At 34.1% G+C, this 19,807-nt stretch overlaps 1 protein-coding gene across 1 annotated transcript in view; it reads left to right on the top strand.

The window, feature by feature from the left end:
• The window catches only part of LOC144448136 (thyrotropin receptor-like), a 121,469-nt gene that overhangs the window by 41,816 nt on the left and 59,846 nt on the right, over nucleotides 1-19,807 (top strand). Inside the window, exon 2 of the mRNA XM_078138289.1 lies at nucleotides 17,224-17,295. Within this exon, the coding sequence (XP_077994415.1) occupies nucleotides 17,224-17,295 (72 nt within the window). The remainder of the gene's footprint in view (nucleotides 1-17,223; nucleotides 17,296-19,807) is intronic.

Raw genomic sequence — 19,807 nt, 5'->3', positions numbered from 1 at the left:
CTTTGTAGATATACACAAAAGATAGAAAGATGTAGGTTGGAATGAAAGGTGGCAACAGAAAACAGGGTAGATATAGGTGGTTAGAGGTGGGAGTGAGGAGAGGAGGGGAAGGAAAGAGAGACACACAAACAGAAGGATAGAGAAGGAGTGGCAGGCAGAGAGGGAATGTAGAAAGAGGCAGGAAAAGAGAAAGAACAATGGGAGAGAGAGAGAGAGAGACAGGTGGAGAGAGAACAGATGGGCAGGCCAGAGCTACAGAGAGAGACTGGCAGGTAGAGAGAGACAGAAAGCAGAAAGGGATAGGCAGACAGGGACAAAGGGGAGGGAGAGGGAGGGAGGGAGGGAGAGAAAGAGAGAGAGAGAGAGTGGTGATATTACATAATATTATGTGTAGTTGAAATCGTAGCTATGACATGATCAACTATTATTGTAAGATATCTTACGTGATTTAAGGATATTAAAATTATGAATGTTGAAATGGCTTGATGATTTATTGTTAGCTTAAAGTTAGTAAAACCTTTCAACACCTTGACTTGTACATATCACAGTCTGGTTAATATGAATGTAGGGACAGGAGATAACGTACACTATCCAAACAGGGTAAAACATTTTATCCTCTTTGAACAATTTATTCAATCTACTAATCTAAGAATAATGTGACATTCCAATAAATATGACAGTGGCAACCGAGTTGTCATCAAACAAAGATAGACACAAACTAAATCTCTTGTTGTGATACACTGTAAACCTGCATATTTTCATGACTAGAAAATTTTGCGATTTTACAGTCTTCATGTAGTTCACAAAGATTAATTTTCACTAATAACCATACTGGTACATTGCATTATGCAGAAATATATATTTTCGCTACTACTTATTTTCGCGTTTTTGTTTTGTAGCGAAATTAGCGAAAATAAATCATACGCAAACATTTCCAGGTTTACAGTATTGATATAATAAGCAGTGAATGGACGTTGGTTTATACAGTGTGATGATACTACTCTGGCGCAATCTGAATCTTGGTTTTAACACTAAGATAGACACAAACTAAAACTATTGTTGCAACATATACATATAAGCTATTGAATGGACTTTGGTTGATACAGTGTAATCACACTACATATGGTGTGATGTAGTTTCTATCAAGGATAACATGTATTAAAAGTGGTGTGTGTTTAATTTTACCTTTTTGCAATATTTTGAAGTGACTGTACATGGAACTTTCAGACAGCTTGAATACCCTTGTAAATTTTGTAGTTATTATGAGAAAAAAGGATCCATTGGAAAAAGACATCTGTTGTTAGTGTATCTATTTCTCAAATTGTAAAGATGTCATTTCATAGTGAGCAAAATAATCAGTAAGTAATACCACGCTGCTATGTACACTAACATGCAACACATTTTGTATTTTAAAAGGTCATGCTAAGGTCACCACAGAACACCACTCCTGGAAATGACACACTTAAAGTTTGTGTTTTGGAGATTTTAGATCACACGCAGTATGCCAAGAAACTCATTAAATCTTGTTTATCATTCATTGTCCGGTGCAGTGGAGGTTAGAGATTGCCACCACAGGAAATAAAAACATTTTCAGAAACTTTTGGTTCTGGAAATTTTAATATCACACACATTACATGCTATAGCCATGAAACAATTTGAAACTTGTTCCGCATTCATTGTTCAATGGCTGTTAAGTATTCTTTAAGTGGAACGTCACTGTCGGAAGTAATGTCATTTTTGTAAACTTCAGGTTCCGCGGATCATCCTTTCATGTACGGTATTTGCATACATTTGGAATTCACATACATTAATATGTACAATGGCCAAGAAACATGAGTTGAAACTTGTTCCCCACTCATTGTTCAGTTGAGATTAGTTATATTCTTCAAAGGGAATGTCACTGTTATAATTACATTTCTGTAAACGTTGGTTTCTACAGTCATTTCATGTATACATGTGTTGAGATTTTCCTCATTCATTGTTTAGTGGGGTCCTTGCCATGGGCATGCATTGTCTCATTGGCATCAGTAGAACATATATATGTGTTTATGAGTTCAGAGTTTGTATTACTTTCAAATGAAATAATAAAGGAACTATAGTACGTTTCTATGGTAATTGTTAAAAAGTCAACATGGTTGTTGCTATAGTAATTTCTGATGGCTACTTTACAATGTACATGCACATGTAATTGTTTCTATGGTAATGATGTTTTTAGAAATTACAATATGGCTGTCAATGGTAATTACATTAAATGATGACCTGTAGTTGTTGCTATGGTAATTAAATGTAGTGTTGAAAAAAAGTACCTTTTGTGTTAACTTAATCTGGTATGATCAACAATATGAACAATTGCTAAAATATGTTTTTTGTGACAGTCAAGGTTTACTGAGGTGAATGGATATCATGTTATAGTGGTGCTGGTTTCCAAACATAAGTATAATACATGTACATGTAGTGTTTTCTACGTTAATGTTCAAAAAATTTGTCTGGAAGATTTATTTTTTAAACTGAGGATGTGATGTCCCAAAGTGTAACGTTAAGAAGTTTTAAATTAATTTAATTTCATGTGAATGGAAAACTACATGAAAACCAATATCTGAAATGGTGGTATGGTAACCATGACAACTGCACCTCATCCAGTTTTTGATTTTCATCAGTTTTGACGTTATTTCACTGAGTTGAATTACAGATTTGTGCGATAAGATTTAAAGGGAGTTTATTCAGGAAATTAACAAATACAATACAATGGAATAAAAGATAATTGAACGGATAGCGGTAAGGATTGTTATAAACATGTACAAATAAGTGAATCCTACACTGAGTTGAAAAATTTATAAATAAGTTTGAGTATATGACAGAACCCCATGACACGTGAGTGCAAATGTGGCATAATTGCAGTATTTGCACGAGTGCTTGTAAACTATTTTTCAGTCACTGTTATATGTAACTTTTTTGACACAATTCAATTTAAAACGAAACAATACAAAAATTGAAATCATAGAATGTGTATTGTGTTGGAATATTTGATTTATTGTCTGTGCTGTAGTAACCTCTTTCCCGCCAAATTTAAAAGGCAAAAAAATTAATAATTTTTTCCAGTTTTTTCATACATCTAATTTCCTGTTAGACCAAACTCAAAGTAATAATGTATTAGTCTTATAATATCTAAATGTAGCTCAGAAAAAGTGAGTATGGAATGAAAAATACCTAAAACTGCGAATCATATTTTGATGCTTGTCCTATATTTATGGTAATTAGAAAACATGTATGTCGGTTCACTTGTGATAGGATTATATACATATTTCCTGAGGCAAATTGACCCCCTGGCATTTGGTCACTAATACCGATATAAGCGGAAAATATATGGGTACGTTTTAATCTTATTAAAAGTATATCGACAGCAGTGTAGCTTATAACCTACATTTATATTGTGATTGTCACTACACACATGTGAAGCCGATAGAAATAACGTTAATACATCAACCGCAACACAGCTTCTAAACGTACACCTACAATGTGTAGCGAATCTCACTATATGCATTTGAAGCTGAAAGAAACTTTAGTGCATCAACAGCAGCCTTACTTCTACTTACTACCTGACCCTACCTAGTTTATCACTGCTGACCCTAAACTTTTTTTAAAAACGTATTTGAGAAGAAAAAAAATTAACTTGTGAAAATTGTGAAGTCTTGTGAGAAATATGGATGCGAAAATTGACATCAACTTAAAGACAATATAAAACTGTTCTTCCAATCTATAATGGCTGTACATCCAATGGGAAGAAACCAATAACACAGAGACTATATGGAAAACAATGGAAAACATAACTACCTGATCTAGACACACATAAAAAAAAAAAAAAAAAAAAAAAAATCAACCTACCCCACCTATTCTAAAATTGAGTGTGATCAGAATCTTGCAATTTTTGTTAGGCCTATAGAGAATTGTAGATGCATGTATTGTTAGTATTTTTCCCATGTTTATGAAAATATTACTAATCAAGGAGTCAGTTTTTAGTAGTACCATACTTTCCTTCTTACAACTAATTTTGTGGATTATTGACAGTTTATGCATATAATTTGCTGATGTTCTAATTTTACTTATTCATTTTTTTCCCATGTGTATGAAAACATCGAAATAGAAGTGTCAGATTTTAGTGTCACATTCTTTCTTAAGTTATGGATTATTTATAGACTGTCACAGATATTGAAAGGAATTCCTAAAACGAGCATAATCTCGACGTCATTGTGCTCAACCTGTAGCTTGTTTTCATTGTCCCTAGAGATCCATTGCACCTTTGTTCATATTCTGTAGATTACAGCAATGTAAGAAAATTACTGAACTGCGTACGAAAGTAATAATGGATTACTACGTTCTGTCTTTCTCTGTTCATCGGACAGATTAGTGTATTTTCACGATTGCGAGCCCTACCAATAACTCATTTACTACCTTGTGTTATTATTTCTATAGGTTTACTTTGCATGCACGATTCATGTCAATACTCCAAGGACTAGGCTCGACAAAATCTGTTTTATTAGCTCTAGGCTATGTTGAACACACAAAAGCGTATTAACGTCGTATAGCGGATTAAAATACTTGTATGTAGGGAGACAGATTTTTTTTTGTAAGGGCGTAGGTTTTAACACAAACAGAGTGATGTTTTCGAAGTGTGCTTCTAAAAGTTCCATATCGTACACTAGCTAATCATCACTAAAATTGTGTAAATATTTTCCTAAAAAAAACCTTCAAAAATTAAAACTAGATAATCCCAATAGCAGCGTATATAATATTCGTATGCTGGGAAACCCAATCTTTGTAAGTACATTTTAACACAGCCAGACTACTGCTTATTACTTTTATCATACTTTAAACTGAATATGGCACACCGTCTAATCGTTGGTAAAATCAGAAATAATTTAAAAAAACGTAAAAATGTGTCCAGTTCCAACAAATAATGCATAGAATTTGATTTAAAATATTTGTATGCTTGGAGACCCAATCTCTGTAAGTGTAGGTTTAAATACAACCAGATTAATGCTTTGAAAATGCTTCTAAATCTGAATATTATGCATCATCTATTTGTTGTCAGAATAGTAAAAATTTACTGGGGTACATGTACATCATCGAAAAAAAAAAAAATGTACATCGAAAAAAAAAAATGAAAATTGTATAGACCCAACATAATGCAACTCAAAAGGGTTCAAAACCTCTGACGTAGTTTTCACTTTGTTAACAGAACGTCATCGTGTATTCCTAGATCCTGCGGGAGACAGTACTTTAAAATCTTCATTACACTTTTATCAATTTTTTATTATTCTCTGAGTGCTCATCACAAAAGAATTCTATCTTTTTCAATCATAAAACAGCATTTTTATCTTCTATCTTCAAACTAAAATTACAGCTACATGTAAATTAAAAGTAAGAATTCTTGAGTAAGAGTTTTTGTTGCAGGCAGTAGTAGGATTGTAATATCTACCTGGTCCAAAGGGACAATTAAACAATGTCACACACGCTCATTGGGGGTGGAGGGGGGTAGAGGGGGTGTGGTGGGGGGGGGGGGTGTCTGCTGTCAATGTGATTGCTGAACTTCATTTTCGCACTTCTAACCAAGTTTCAACTAATTTTTTACTAATTTATGGCTCGTGTAGTGGCACAATGACTAGTTCGCACGCACGTCCTATATACTATGCAATTTTTTTTTTGGTGGTTTTACCCAAGGATGCATTGCGGCACAATGACTATACAGGCACGCTCTATGTACTACGCGCATTCCACATGCGAAGGGTGCTATCTACAATATCATTGTGAGGCAGCCGGTCACAAAAGAATCTACCCTGTGCGAGCTTATGGGCTTTGCCTAGTTATGATATTATAATCATCAATCATTCCTTTATACATATTACAAGATTTGAAACTTAAAAGACATATTCAGTCGTTCTTATTCAAATAAAATAGCACCTCGGTAACTTGAAACTTTAAAAGCTTAAGAAGCCTTACTGCACTTGACGTGTTCAGCCATTTTGTAATTTACTACAAGGGATTATGGGAAAGCCTCTGTTGATGACATCGCGATGTGGGAGTTGTCAGTGGCCGAGTGGTTAAACCACTTGCCTCTTACCACTGAGGTCGAGGTTCAAACCCCAGTCAGGGTTCAATTAAATTTACCACGCTGTAAGTAAGAAGAGTGTTGTTCAGTTTGACTACCGAACAACGCAGGTTTTCCCTGGGTACTCCGTTTCCTCCTGCATTAGCATTGAACCCCTGAGGGATGGCCCTCACTGGACTTCTTGGGAGACAAGTGTTTATATGCTTAAAGAATTATCCAGTATAAATAAAGACTATTATTATTATTATGTCCCAAATCTCGTTGTCATGGCAAATACAAAAGAGTGTGAAGAGAAAGAGATAAGGGTATATGTCTGACTATTCCTTTAATCATGGATCCTTTCACAAAATGCACCTCGGAAATAAACTATTGAAACTTTCTGTGTTATTTTTGTTAAAAAAAACCTCCAACCCATTCTCAAGATAAAAAAAATAAGGGTCACCATGCAAATTTGTGACATAGAAGTGAAAATGTAAATGAATTGTTATCAATATTTTACAATCCAATATGGCCGCCGAGTCATGTGACTCTATGAGAAAATATAAAATAGTTGATTTCCTTGAAAACATGATAGTTACCAGGAGCACCCCAATGCCTTTATTGTTTTTTTAAAGGACTTGAAGCATCCATATATGGCAAAATTTGAAAATATTTTAAAACATTTTGATTTTCAGTGAAATTTGTTCCCCAAGGTGTGTTCTACTTTAACAGAGAAATAATGTTGGATGTTATTGTCAGAGGTGACTCACACAGTACAGTACTGCTTTTGCATGATTACAACCCAGTGAAGGAGAATTTATTACTAGTCTGTATCAGGAAAGCAATAAAGTATGAATCAAAGCTTGGTCAAAGATATGAAATACTGACTTGTCTCCCCTGCATGCACTATTATGCACTGAACTGTAACATATTGCCAGCGTGATTTATAGAACTTTTGGTAGACTAATTTCACATGAGGTAAGATTTTTACAATCATACATGTAGTGAGGTGGTAATAAAATTTATAGATATCAAATAAAATGAAATGATGTGCGAGGTTGAATATATATATATGATAGCTATTAATCAGATGGACATATTGTATCCATATTGTTTAGAATTGTCATTTATCACATTGCATACATAGTCTAGTGCTATCCTTCATGAAATCTTTTAGATCTGGTTAGCGAGCACATTGCATCAAGACCATATATTTCATAACACTGCAGGGGAAATTGACAGTATTCAGTTTTGCTTTTAGTTGTTATTTAGCAGTTTGCATAACTGGACAGGTAAAACAGACAGTAATTCATACTCTTCGTCATCATTCTCAAATTTCATAATGTCAACACTGCGCCCACACAGTTCTACATGTATGTGCTAACACTGTCGAGCAGAGCAGCCATCGCAGCTGTATGTACCCTCTCTCCCATCCATGGTTTATAAAAATGTATTCATTTTAACACCTTGTTGTCGCGGATTATTGAGAGGTAAAAACTAAAAACAGTCTCATCTTCAACACATATGTTGTAACCTTAGTAACTATTGTAATTTTATCTTTTGTTTTGCTTTATATTTCATAGCGTGAGACATTTCAACGTGTCGGTAAAGACAAAATCTTTTGGTAATCTTTAAATCTCGGAGCTTACTGTGGCCTACGTTTGCACTGTAATCAGGTTTCAATGGAAAGATTTTCAGAAAGAACTCCTCAACAAAATGTACATGCCTGCTTTACATGTATATAACTAGATTCAATCTAAGTCTTTCGAAGTACTTCAACAAGACATGATAAAGATAAAGATACAGGTAGATCATAATGCGCAGAGAATTACTTTCTTCAAAAGTTCAATCATCGGCTTTTTGAAACTCTCCTGAATACATTTAGAATAAAGAGAGTGAATATTAGAAATTTGGTCAAATTAGATATACATAAGACCTACTAACACAGCCTACATGGTATGATATTAGCTTCGTTTATCTTAGATTATGTAGGAACCCATCACTGAAGATGAAAATTTAACCACTTGATGCAGCTTTTGTAATGGGTTGCCAGGGGCTATGAATTCCTTTTATTTATTGTACCGACTTCTGTGAAATTATTTGAACTTGGAATTTGAATTTTGAATATTTTTCAGAAAACAGAATCATAGAATATTGCAAATTTGACATTTTAGAACCCAGGTAACAAACTGTATAGAACCTTATTAGTGGACATTTCAGACCCGTTTTGACAGACTGCATAGAACTGTAGTTGGCATTTTAGAACCCTGGTAACACACTGATTAGAACCCTTTTAGTGATTTAGGACCATGGTAACTGAGAGTTTTAAAACACTGGTATTACAGTGGTATAATAGAGAGTTTGTGAGTCTGGTTATAGAAGTTCTAGAAGCTTGGTAACTGAGGAGTGGTATTAGTAGCTAAGCTTGGTAACAGAGGAGTGGTATTAGTAGCTACATGTAAGCTTGGTAACAGAGGAGTGGTATTAGTAGCTACATGTAAGCTTGGTAATAGAGGAGTGGGATTAGTATCTAAGCTTGGTAACAGAGGAGTGGTATTAGTAGCTACATGTAAGCTTGGTAACAGAGGAATGACATGGAAAATGCCAGTGGTTTTACTGTACTTAAAAAAACATGGAAAACTGGGGAACATGCCAGTGGTTTTACTGTGTTTAAAAAACCATGGAAAACTGGGGAAAAATGCCAATGGTTTTGCTATGGTTAAAAAGCCATGGTAAACCTAGGAAACAATCCATGGTTGATTCAGATAGATGTGAACTCTTTCCAGAGACATACATGTATTAATCTAGATATCACCGAGTAAGTTGCTATGATCCATACATAAACCTTTCACTTTCAATTGGACAGTTACTGCAATCACCCACGTATTATGCTATTGTCAACATGCTTGAATTCAGTCATGTGTATAATAGAATTGAGTCACTGACGTAGATAACCGTCTCAATTGTAGACAGACACTACATGGTTTTACACACCTGTGATTTATTTCTGTAAGCCCTGGTGAATGAAGTATAAAGACTTGTTTAGATGTACTGTGTGTTTGATACAGTTCACTGGAGATATACATCTTATTAGAATTGTATCGTTGGAAAATGAAAAATGTGATGTCAGTGGATGGTTTGTACTCAACAGGTTTCACTGCAGGCTATTATTGATTAACGTAAATTGACAAAATGGTACCTAAGTTTAAAGTTCAATGAACTTTCTAATGATGCAGTTGTCGTCACTAGCTTTAACACACTGAGTTCCAATAAAGTTTTAAAATTTAGGTTAAAAAAAGGATGTTTGGCAGAGCTGTAGGAAAGGTTAATCAAGAACACTAAGAACATGGATCTCCACTCCGAAGAGCATAAATGTGAGAATCTGGGATTGAATCATGGGCCTTTAATTTCACTGCTAAACCCCAATCTTTGATTACTATGTCTTACAAGTGGATTCACACATCATGAAAACAATGTCAAAATTTAGTCATTCTAGAATCCAATATGGCCGCCGAATACTGGGTGATAAACTCAATGAGAGAGTATAAAGTTTGTCAACTTCCTTGAAAACAAAACTATGAACCTCCAAATGTCTTTTATAAGTTCACAATGACCAAGAACAAACTCTCATATATATGGCAAAGTTTGGAGAGAATTGAACAGAAGGACTTTAATTTTCAGGGAAATTTGTTCCTGCGGCGCGTTCTATCTTAAATGTATGAGAGATATTTGATTGGCAGAGGTATTGCCTGAAACAATACTCACTCAGTATTGCGTAATTCATATGTCACCTCAAATTCATCCTAGTGTTTTTAGTATCCCCTTCAAGCAAAAACAATCTTTTTACAAATGTCTATGCTTTAACAACTAATGCCTATTTTTAGGGTCTGATTATAGAATTATATGTAACCCAGGGCTTATAGAATTGACTTGGACAAATTCACATTGAGCGCATTAACTCTTACTACATATATACATGTAGTAGACAGCTGTGTTTTTCACTGAAATCAGTTCAATTTATAATGGATACACACTAGATTTGGTTTCAGATTAAGAGGCTGTAGATGTGTCTAAATGGTAAGACTGATGACATTTCAGGAAACACTAACAGACCTGGTGTTTGTATGACAAATATGATACATGACAGGTACTCTCAGTGCAGTCAGTAGAGAGACACTCTCACTGCAGTGAGTATGCCATGCTACATTATACATAGACACTCTGTCTCTCACTGCAATGAATATGCTATATGCTATTAATGAGCAGAAGTCAGGTTTACATATTTTTGAGGGGCTATAACTGTAGTCATTGAAGGTTACATGTATGTATAACCATCAAATGCTATTTGAACTCAAACCATGTGTTCAATATAACCACTATATAATATTAGAACTTACACCAGGTGTTCAGTATAACCACTATATAATATTAGAACTTACACCAGGTGTTCAGTATAACCATCATATAATGTTGGAACTTACACCAGGTGTTCAATATAACCACCATATAATATTAGAACTTACACCAGGTGTTAAATACAACCACCATATAATATTAGAACTTGCACCAGGTGTTAAATACAACCACCATATAATATTAGAACTTGCACCAGGTGTTAAATACAACCACCATATAATATTAGAACTTACACCAGGTGTTCAGTATAACCACCATATTATAATATTGGAACTTACACCAGGTGTTCAGTATAACCATCAATTGTTATTGGATCTCAACATTTAGAGCCATTTTTATACTTGTTTATCTATGCATACATATAGGAATGAAACCCCGGCCTCTTGGCAGGTACATGTATGTTTTGGGTGATGCCGTAAAGAGGCTGTAGCCTGGTTTACAATGTAGATGTATACATATATAAAGTACAAATTATGTCATTTGGATCCAGTCTTTAATTGTCTTTACATATACATTTGTACATCTTCATTGTTGTCAGTATTTGGATGTTTATTTGCACTCTGGACTTAATTAACATAACATCTTCAGTACACATATTGACATGAAAATGACAGGAAATAAGTTTTATGTAAGTGCCTCAAGTCAGTCAATGTAATACTAAAACTAAACTAGCTATAACTACCAACTAGAGTATGAATTTTTAGATCACAGTAAAATCATGACACTATATTTACTGAAAGTTGTTAAAATACCAATAATTACATAGAGGTTGATTTTATCCATGATATAAACAGTACATGTACATATAAGATATTGAAATCGTGATTATGTTGGGTCTGATTTTAGGGTGCGGACCCAAAAATCAATTTAATTGGATTTATATATCATATTGCACATACAGCTATATTTACTAACAGGTTATTCAATACTGTTCAGTATATATAATAATTACAGGTAAGTCATGACTGTGTATCTAACAAAACTGTTTTAAAAATGTTCCAGTTGCACTTAGTGCAGATTTAAGAAAATTCTCATATGGTTGAAAAAACACCAACTTTTGATATGGTGCCCTAGATGGCTAAATATAGCAGTTCTCCGCATTGGGTTAATTGCATTGAAATCTGTTCAGTCTCCAACAAAGACATACTTGGGTGATTTAATTAAGTTGTTCCTGTACTCAATGATACAGTTATTAAATACCGATCTATTGACGCCGACTTGAGATGGGTTTTGTGTGCTAGATGTGATCACTAACGCGCCTACAAAGGCTTGTTGGACATGTACCGATACACAACAATACATGCTCTGTGTGTGGGATATGTGTTTGTTGGGAAGATCGGATTTGCTGATACTACTACAAAGACTTTTGTGTGTAAAGATAAGACCATACAAGTTGGGGATGTGCATTTTACAATAGATCGGATCGTGAACGTCAACACAAAAAGATTTAAAACATACCGATGCAACAATACAAACCAACAAGGTGTCAGTGATGTCTATCAAGTTATGAATATCAATATATAGTGTAGGCAAGCACTATTTTCATAACTTAGTTGGTAATTGCCTCTTTTAAATTTTTTTTTTAATAAACTGTAAAACTTCAAAAGTATCGATCATGAAAGTCATAACTGCCAACCAGTGTGCCCTCTAATGACAGTCAAATTTTGTTGTTGTGAGTCAAAATGAGAAAACTGGCATTTCTTGTGAGTCTCCCGCCACATAGTAAGAGATAGGGGAACAACAAAATTTGGTGCATCACTAGAAATTGTGTGTCAGTGGCACGTCAAATTGGCTTAGACTTGGCCGATGTACATGTAGTGTAGAGGGCAATGTCTTTCACTTTCTATGAACATAAATTAACATACACTGGTGACTGTGTATACGGTGTAAGCTATTTGATAGATATCAAAGTCATTGCATTATGCAGTATTTGTCTTTGATTTGATGTCTGGCATATTTCATATCACAGATTTTACATGTACATTGTATATCCTACATAATATGTTAAATAGTAGCAATACTTATGGACAAGTATACAAAATTTATCAAAAAGTGTATATATGTCATACATGTACAACATGTCCATTTTGTAAAATGCACATACACTTGTATGAAGAGGGCACCTTTCTGGAATCTGAAAGTTGAACTTTTTCGGCATATGTATAGGAGGATTATTAATTAAGTAAATAATCATTTATACGTTTTCATCCTGTCCTACATACATGTACCTCTGCCCACCCACCTACCTACCTACCCACCTGCAATGTACCCTCTCCTGTGGTACTCTCAGACATGTACTTTAAGTTGCTTGTCATACCATGTAATGTAGAACATTTCAACATGATGAAAAACTTTTGAACCGTTGGAGAAAATTAGCATGATAGAAATTTTGTGATAAAAAAACACTGAGCAATGTCAAACAAAGGAAATTACTGATACGCAAAAATATATATGTTTATTTGTAATCGAAAAGTTCACAGTATATGTATACCGGTATATCCTCTCCAAAAAGGTTTGATAGAGGGCACCATTATATGGGTAAAGGTGATAAGTTGTTGCAATATAAATTCAGTGTTTATCATTGATCAGAGTATGCGAGTCATACAGTTTGATGTTCTGTAATGGTTTTCCCGAACATAATTACCATGAAAACTATTTGACTGATATCAAGTCATTGCAATATATATTCAGCATTTGTCTTCGATCGGAGCACAGGAGTCACCGAATTTGACATTCCGGAATGCTATCCATGAGCATAATTAACATATAAATAAGTTAAGAAGATGAGAGAACGATGGTTATTGCAGGAGACATTGATAACATCTGATGAGTGGCGATGAAAGTGGAATCATTATAGGTTTATTTCTCTGGGGTATCTGTTGCAAGTGGGTAGTGGTGTCTGTAGAGTTTGTACCTAAACACAATATTGCTAACATGCTGAAAGTAGTTATCTTTGATTTATTGTTATAGGTGGTATAGTTTGACTATTTATCAAATCGGTGAGAGTGATCAATCAACAATACATCCTCACAAAGTCTTTTTATTTGATTGGAGCTCTGGAGTACACAGGTATATGTATATGTATGTGTCAGGAAATTTGCCCACGAATATCTTGCCTCTACCTTTTCAAAAACATTGTAACTTGTAACTTTTGCAAATATATTTTATGCCATGTTTTCACTAAGGTTAGGGATTTAGTAAGAGAAAGAAGAGGAAAGTAAGATAAAACATTAATTTACATATACCTTGCACTACCTTATTTTGAGTGTGGAAGCCTGGTAAAACGACTAGCGAACTCACAGGTAGACTTTACCTGCTTTGTCAATTAAAAAGTAGAAAATTAAGAATACAAATTATGAAAAAAAGTAGTTCCAACTTCCACTTGTATTGTACCGGTACATTGTACCTGTACAATTTATGTTACAGGTGGTATACAGTAAGTAGAATAGATAAATATGCAAGATTTTCTTGGTTGAATGTTACCAGCATTCCCCACAAATATTGCATTACATACATGTACATGTAGATGTACATTTGTACATAGAAATTTATGCCAGTTTTACTATAGCTGAGAGTCCAGCCATGTGGGTATTTTTGGCTATCACCCCTTCCCCCACTCCTCGCCACCCTACTGGATTCTTACATTTCCTCCCGCTGTTAGGCCTAGAAAAAAAAAGTTGTTTAGTTCCGGTCACCCAACTCCATCGAGTTTTCTGACTGACCCTAAACTGTTTTTTACGTACTCAAGAAAAAAATAATATAATAATAAAAATTGTGACGTCTCGTAAGAAATAGTGGATGTGGAAATTGACATCAACTTAAAAAGACAATATAAAACTGTTCTTCCAATCTGTAATGGCTGTACATCTGATAGGAAGAAACCAATAACACAGAGATCATACGGAAAACAACAGAAAACCTAACCAACTTTTCAAAAGGTATCAAGGTGACAACTTTAGATATTTTAAGACACTTTCATTGCCGGTGCGGCACCGTCTGTTGCGTCATAATCGGATTAGTGAGCCGTTAATTAATTTCGTTCAAATTTTTACGACACAAAATGTCGTTTTACTGCCAAATTTTCGCCAATTTTGACAATTTAACCAGTAAAGAGAAGTTTTGTAGGAACATAAATGTTGGTATTTTGAATTTTATTTGTAATATAAATATTTTGTTTATTTGTGATATGTCAATAAATAAACAACTTGTGTTAGTTTTATTCATATTTTATTACTTTAATTCATATTTCGGTTGTGTTTGTGGAATTTGAATGCATGTATTTGCAAGTGTGATGTAGAGAATTTATTTTCCAATGAAATGATACCTCATTTTTTAAAAATGAGCAACTCTAAGTATTTTTATATCAATTTGATTACATAACACTTTCACCTGGTGGTCAGTGAGGGGGGTGGTGGAGAACAAACATTCCCAGGGGGCAATTGGTGGTGAAAAGGTTAAGAATCCCAAAAGATTCTGACTATATACATGTATTGTATATTGTACATGGTAGTATGAAATGTAATGAGTTGTTCAAAGTCCGGTGAACTGTTAGAAAATCTAAGTTTGCAATCTCAGAAAGTGTTGAAACTCTTGTAATCTTCAAAATAACCACAGACTATAATGCTTGTAATCTATTATTTGTAATACGTGATAGTTTGAAAAAGTAATATAATGACTTCTGTTTTACAAATCTCTACTATATATGTACTATTTCCTGTGAGCTTTGTAAAATGTATACTAGCATATTTATAATGAAATCTATGGAATCTCTGAAAGCCTCAAAAACTTTCCTGAAATGACAGACTGTAAACCCCAGATCTCTATATCTACAAATGTACCATGTGATAGTGTGATGTGATTTCTGTAATGTAAAGAATTGTAAGCTACGATATATACATGTACACAACTACGCTATTTTTTGTGCCGCTGTGTTACACACCTAACCACATAATCTATGTAATCTCCGAGAGCTTAGCTTTGTCAGTGTTAGGTTTAAGTATCAATCTGATTAAAATCTGATGGGGTGAATAAGGCTCAGTTTCTTTATTTACCTCTATTTCCTTCGTTTAGTGTCGTTCATTTCAGTAGGAAGCGGTGTGCCCTCTAAGCCAATTTGATGTGCCACTAATGCACACAATTTCCCCTATCTCTCTTACTGACAAGAAATGACAGTTTATATCATTGTGAGTTTACCCAGAAAAACAAAATTTGGCTATCATTCGAGGCAACACTGGTAGGAAGGCAGTTATCACTCCCATAACAACAAAATCAAGCCGTATTCACTACATCAGATTTTATTCAGATTGATATATACCATATATATGTCTCTTCGAAATATTTGGATTAGAACTGCATGGTTCATGATATTATTTATATATAGAAACTCAGTGTTAAGTTATATAATTATATATATATATATATATATATATATATATATATATATATATATATATATATATATATATATATATATATATATATATATATATATATATATACACATGGTTTATGGGACATTTTTTTAATAGCTCAAAAATGAAAACGCAACTCTTCCCATCAAAATATCTCAGTGTAATACAATCAGTAATTGTAGTAGAAATGCAAAAAATTTGATTATTCTCTGAGATACATTTTGTCGTACTACAAAAATGAAATTTTATCTTTCTCATCAAAATGCAGTAATACTAAGAATTTTGGTTTAGAAATGCAAAGATTTGATCAATCTTATACTATTAAACTAGTAAAAATGAAAACATGTCCATTTATCAAAATGTGTCAGTATTTAAATAAAGTACATGAATTTAATGGTATGATTTCACGCAACTAAAATATCACGAATCTGCCAATCATAGTGTGTGTACAAAATATAGTGCAGTTGGTGTTTTTCTCTCATATTTCACACCTATCAAAAAAATCCCTAATGCTAGAGTTAGAAATTTGTGCTAAAATTTGATCATTCTCGAAGATGGCGAAAAAAGATATATGAATATTTCTGGTTGTTGTATGTACTTGTTGAATTTTATGGCGTGTTTTCACATAACAAAAATATGATTATCACAAATCATGATAACGTGTGTACAAGATATTGTGACAGTTGGAATTTTCACCATGGTTAGCACCGACATTGTACATGTACATGTGTATGTGTGCGTATGAATTATACTATAAACATTTTTAAATATGTGTTGGGAAAAAGTGTACTTGGAATGTGTTCATGTTGCTCTCAGTTTAAATAAATACAAGAATGTACGTTATCAAAGTATTACTGTATATATGTATGTAAAGTGTTCTAGTTGTTAGTTTTTGTTGTTGTTTGGTATAGAGACAGCTTCTTAGATGTCTCTCCAAACAATGGCATGTATTCTCTATCATCTATGTACCACAGTAGGGTTTACATGTGCTACTCAGGGGGATGGTTGTACCCTGGGTTTACCAGTAAAATCCCTCTCTGTCATCGATGGCGATTAGTCTTTGTTCTCTAAAATCACTCATTATTAAAGCAGTCAGCATGTCTTAAATGCCATAATTTTATGATGAAAATGTTATTTTGAATGTAGTAATGACAGAACAAGCCTAAATGTACCAACGTAAATGACACCATCTTTCGCAGAGTATTTTGGAACAGGAAAATCAACCATTGATGGTAGTTTCCATTTTGTTGTGAGAGTAGACAAATAGTTGATTTTGTTTTAATGAGGGGTTTTCATTTGTTTTGTTTCCAGAGATCTCAGTATGAATTATATCGAAAGGCTACCCCCAAGAGCATTTTCACACCTACCCCACCTAGAAGAACTGTAAGTACACTATTGTTATTAAGATGTGTTTAATAGCCGACAGTCTGATTCAGTTTACATTGATGGCAATGATAGTGATGATGATGATAACAGTTATTGTAGATTGTATGATGTTGATGAGAGCATGATTAGTATGATCAAAGTGATGATAATGATGATGATGATGATGATGATGATGATGGCAGTGATGATGATGATGATGATGATGATGATGATGATGACGATGATGATGACGACGATGATGGCAGTGATGATGATGATGATGATGATCGCAGTGATGATGATGATGATGATGATGATGATGATGGCAGTAATGATGGTGATGATGATGATGATGATGATGATGATGATGATGATGATGATGATGATGATGATGATGATGGCAGTGATGATGATGATGATGGCAGTGATGATGATGATGAATGAAATCATCTGTGATACTGATGATTTCATGATGATGTCAGTGATTAAAATGACAAGAGAATAGTTATGATGATGACAATGGCAACTTAGTCTTTTAGCAAGACCCCGTCTTCACCTGAAAGGTTGCTGAAAAAAAGTCAATGATGACAGTACCTGGGGCAAAGCCCTCGGACATGCTGTGGTCATTTTTAAAGTTAGCAGAAGTACACAAGAGTCTAGCAGTAACTATGACGATGATGATGATGATGATTATGGTGATAACACAAGAACGACACTAGTGATGGTAATGGTATTGATGGAGGACGGATGACTGTTTGTTAGCAGTTAACACTTTGATGATAAGGTCACACAGGTCAAAGACTGCTTGTCATCGTTAACACTTTGATGATGAGGTCATTGAGGTCTGAGATCATTAACGATTACAATGATGTCATATGGTAAAGACTAACAGCCTAATTCTACTGTATATGAATACAAAGTGAAGTCATTTTCAAGAAAATCCAAGTAACAGGTAAAATGCACAAAACATCTAACTTGTTATTGCGCATAGACCCAGAGAGACTCGCATCATAAGTTTGTCTGTCTGTCTGTCTGTCTGTCTGTCTGTCTGGCTGTCTCTGTATGTCTCTGTCTATGTCTGTCTGTCTGTCTGTCTGTATGTATGTATGTCTGTCTGTCTGTCTGTTTGTCTGTCTGTCTCTGTCTGTCTGTCTGTCTGTCTCTGTCTGTCTGTCTGTCTGTCTGTCTGTGTCTCTATCTCTGTCTATCTGTCTGTCTATCTGTCTGTCTGTCTGTCTGTCTGTCTGTCTGTCTGTCTGTCTCTATCTCCTTCTCATACTAAGGGGGTCATTAATGGAAGGTGTGAAAGTAAAAAAAATCAATGGCTTGTGTCGACAATACAAGGTGTGTGTAGTGGATTCTAAAACAATTATAGGCCAATTTGTGAAGCTTTGTCCATCCTGCATGTTCCAACTTATTGCCTTGACCTCTTAATTTCCAATTTTCTGCTCCAGCACACACAAGAAAATAGATAAGGCAAAGTGTTGAAATATGCCCTGATCAAAGCAGCCTGGTCACGTAGTTTGCCCCAAGGGGTCCTTTCCTACTGCATGTTGCTTTAACATTTTAAACATCACACACTTCCCGTCAAAATGACACGCACAGATTTTTTTTTATTTTGCAGTAATTTTTCGCAAAGTTTGATTTTATTTTAGAGTGCAAACAAAGAAATGGCCAAAATTTATGAATTTTTGTCAAAATTAGTACAAAATTTACAATACGAAAACAAATCAAACAGTATTGAGCATCTACTGCCAAATTCATGGGACAAAAATTCTGTTTTTCTATAACCTTTTTTTTTGACAAAAAATTTACAAATTTTAATTTCAAGGAAACTATCATAATATATGAATTGATGTCAAATTATGACATTTTGATACAAAAACCAACCGAACAGTATTAGATAATTCCCTAAATAAGATGTGAAAAATTTCTATTTTTTTGAAATTTTTTGTCATGCTTAAAAGTTATTTTAGATTGGCTTTGAAGAATTAAACGGAAGTAATGAAATGATGTCAAAATTTTGATTTAGAGTAAGAAAATTGACCAAAAAAATTGAAAAAGAGAAGTAATTTTCATTTTTTTTGTGTGTGAATCATATATGTTTATTGTCTGTCTTCTGTGCATTGCTATAACACCATCATATGGTACATTACAGTCATCCTTGCCTTCAGGGGGATAAGCTGCATAAATATTTGATTTGTGAAAGTGATTTATTTTCAAACTTATTAAGTTTCCTGTCAAATATGTTTGCTGTCAAATTATTTCGTTCATTGAAATACATGAATGTGACAGCTCTGAAGCCACACAAGGGATTGTTAAAGACTTTTGCAGTATGCTTAAATATGGCATGATTAGTTTTCTTATTTTTGTTATTCTCAATTTGTGTGTACTGAAATGCGATGTGTGTATGAGTGATTTGGAGCGACAACGAACAAAAACGCAATTGGCAATTACTGCAGTTGTATATATACATATTCTACTGGCTGATTTTTGAGAAATAAGTATATAACAAAGAGCTAGGGGATCT

This window comes from Glandiceps talaboti, chromosome 17 (genome assembly GCF_964340395.1).
Source record: "Glandiceps talaboti chromosome 17, keGlaTala1.1, whole genome shotgun sequence".
Classification (NCBI taxonomy): domain Eukaryota; kingdom Metazoa; phylum Hemichordata; class Enteropneusta; family Spengelidae; genus Glandiceps; species Glandiceps talaboti.
Note: the sequence above shows the minus strand (reverse complement) of the source record. Positions and strands in the feature narration are given on the sequence as shown.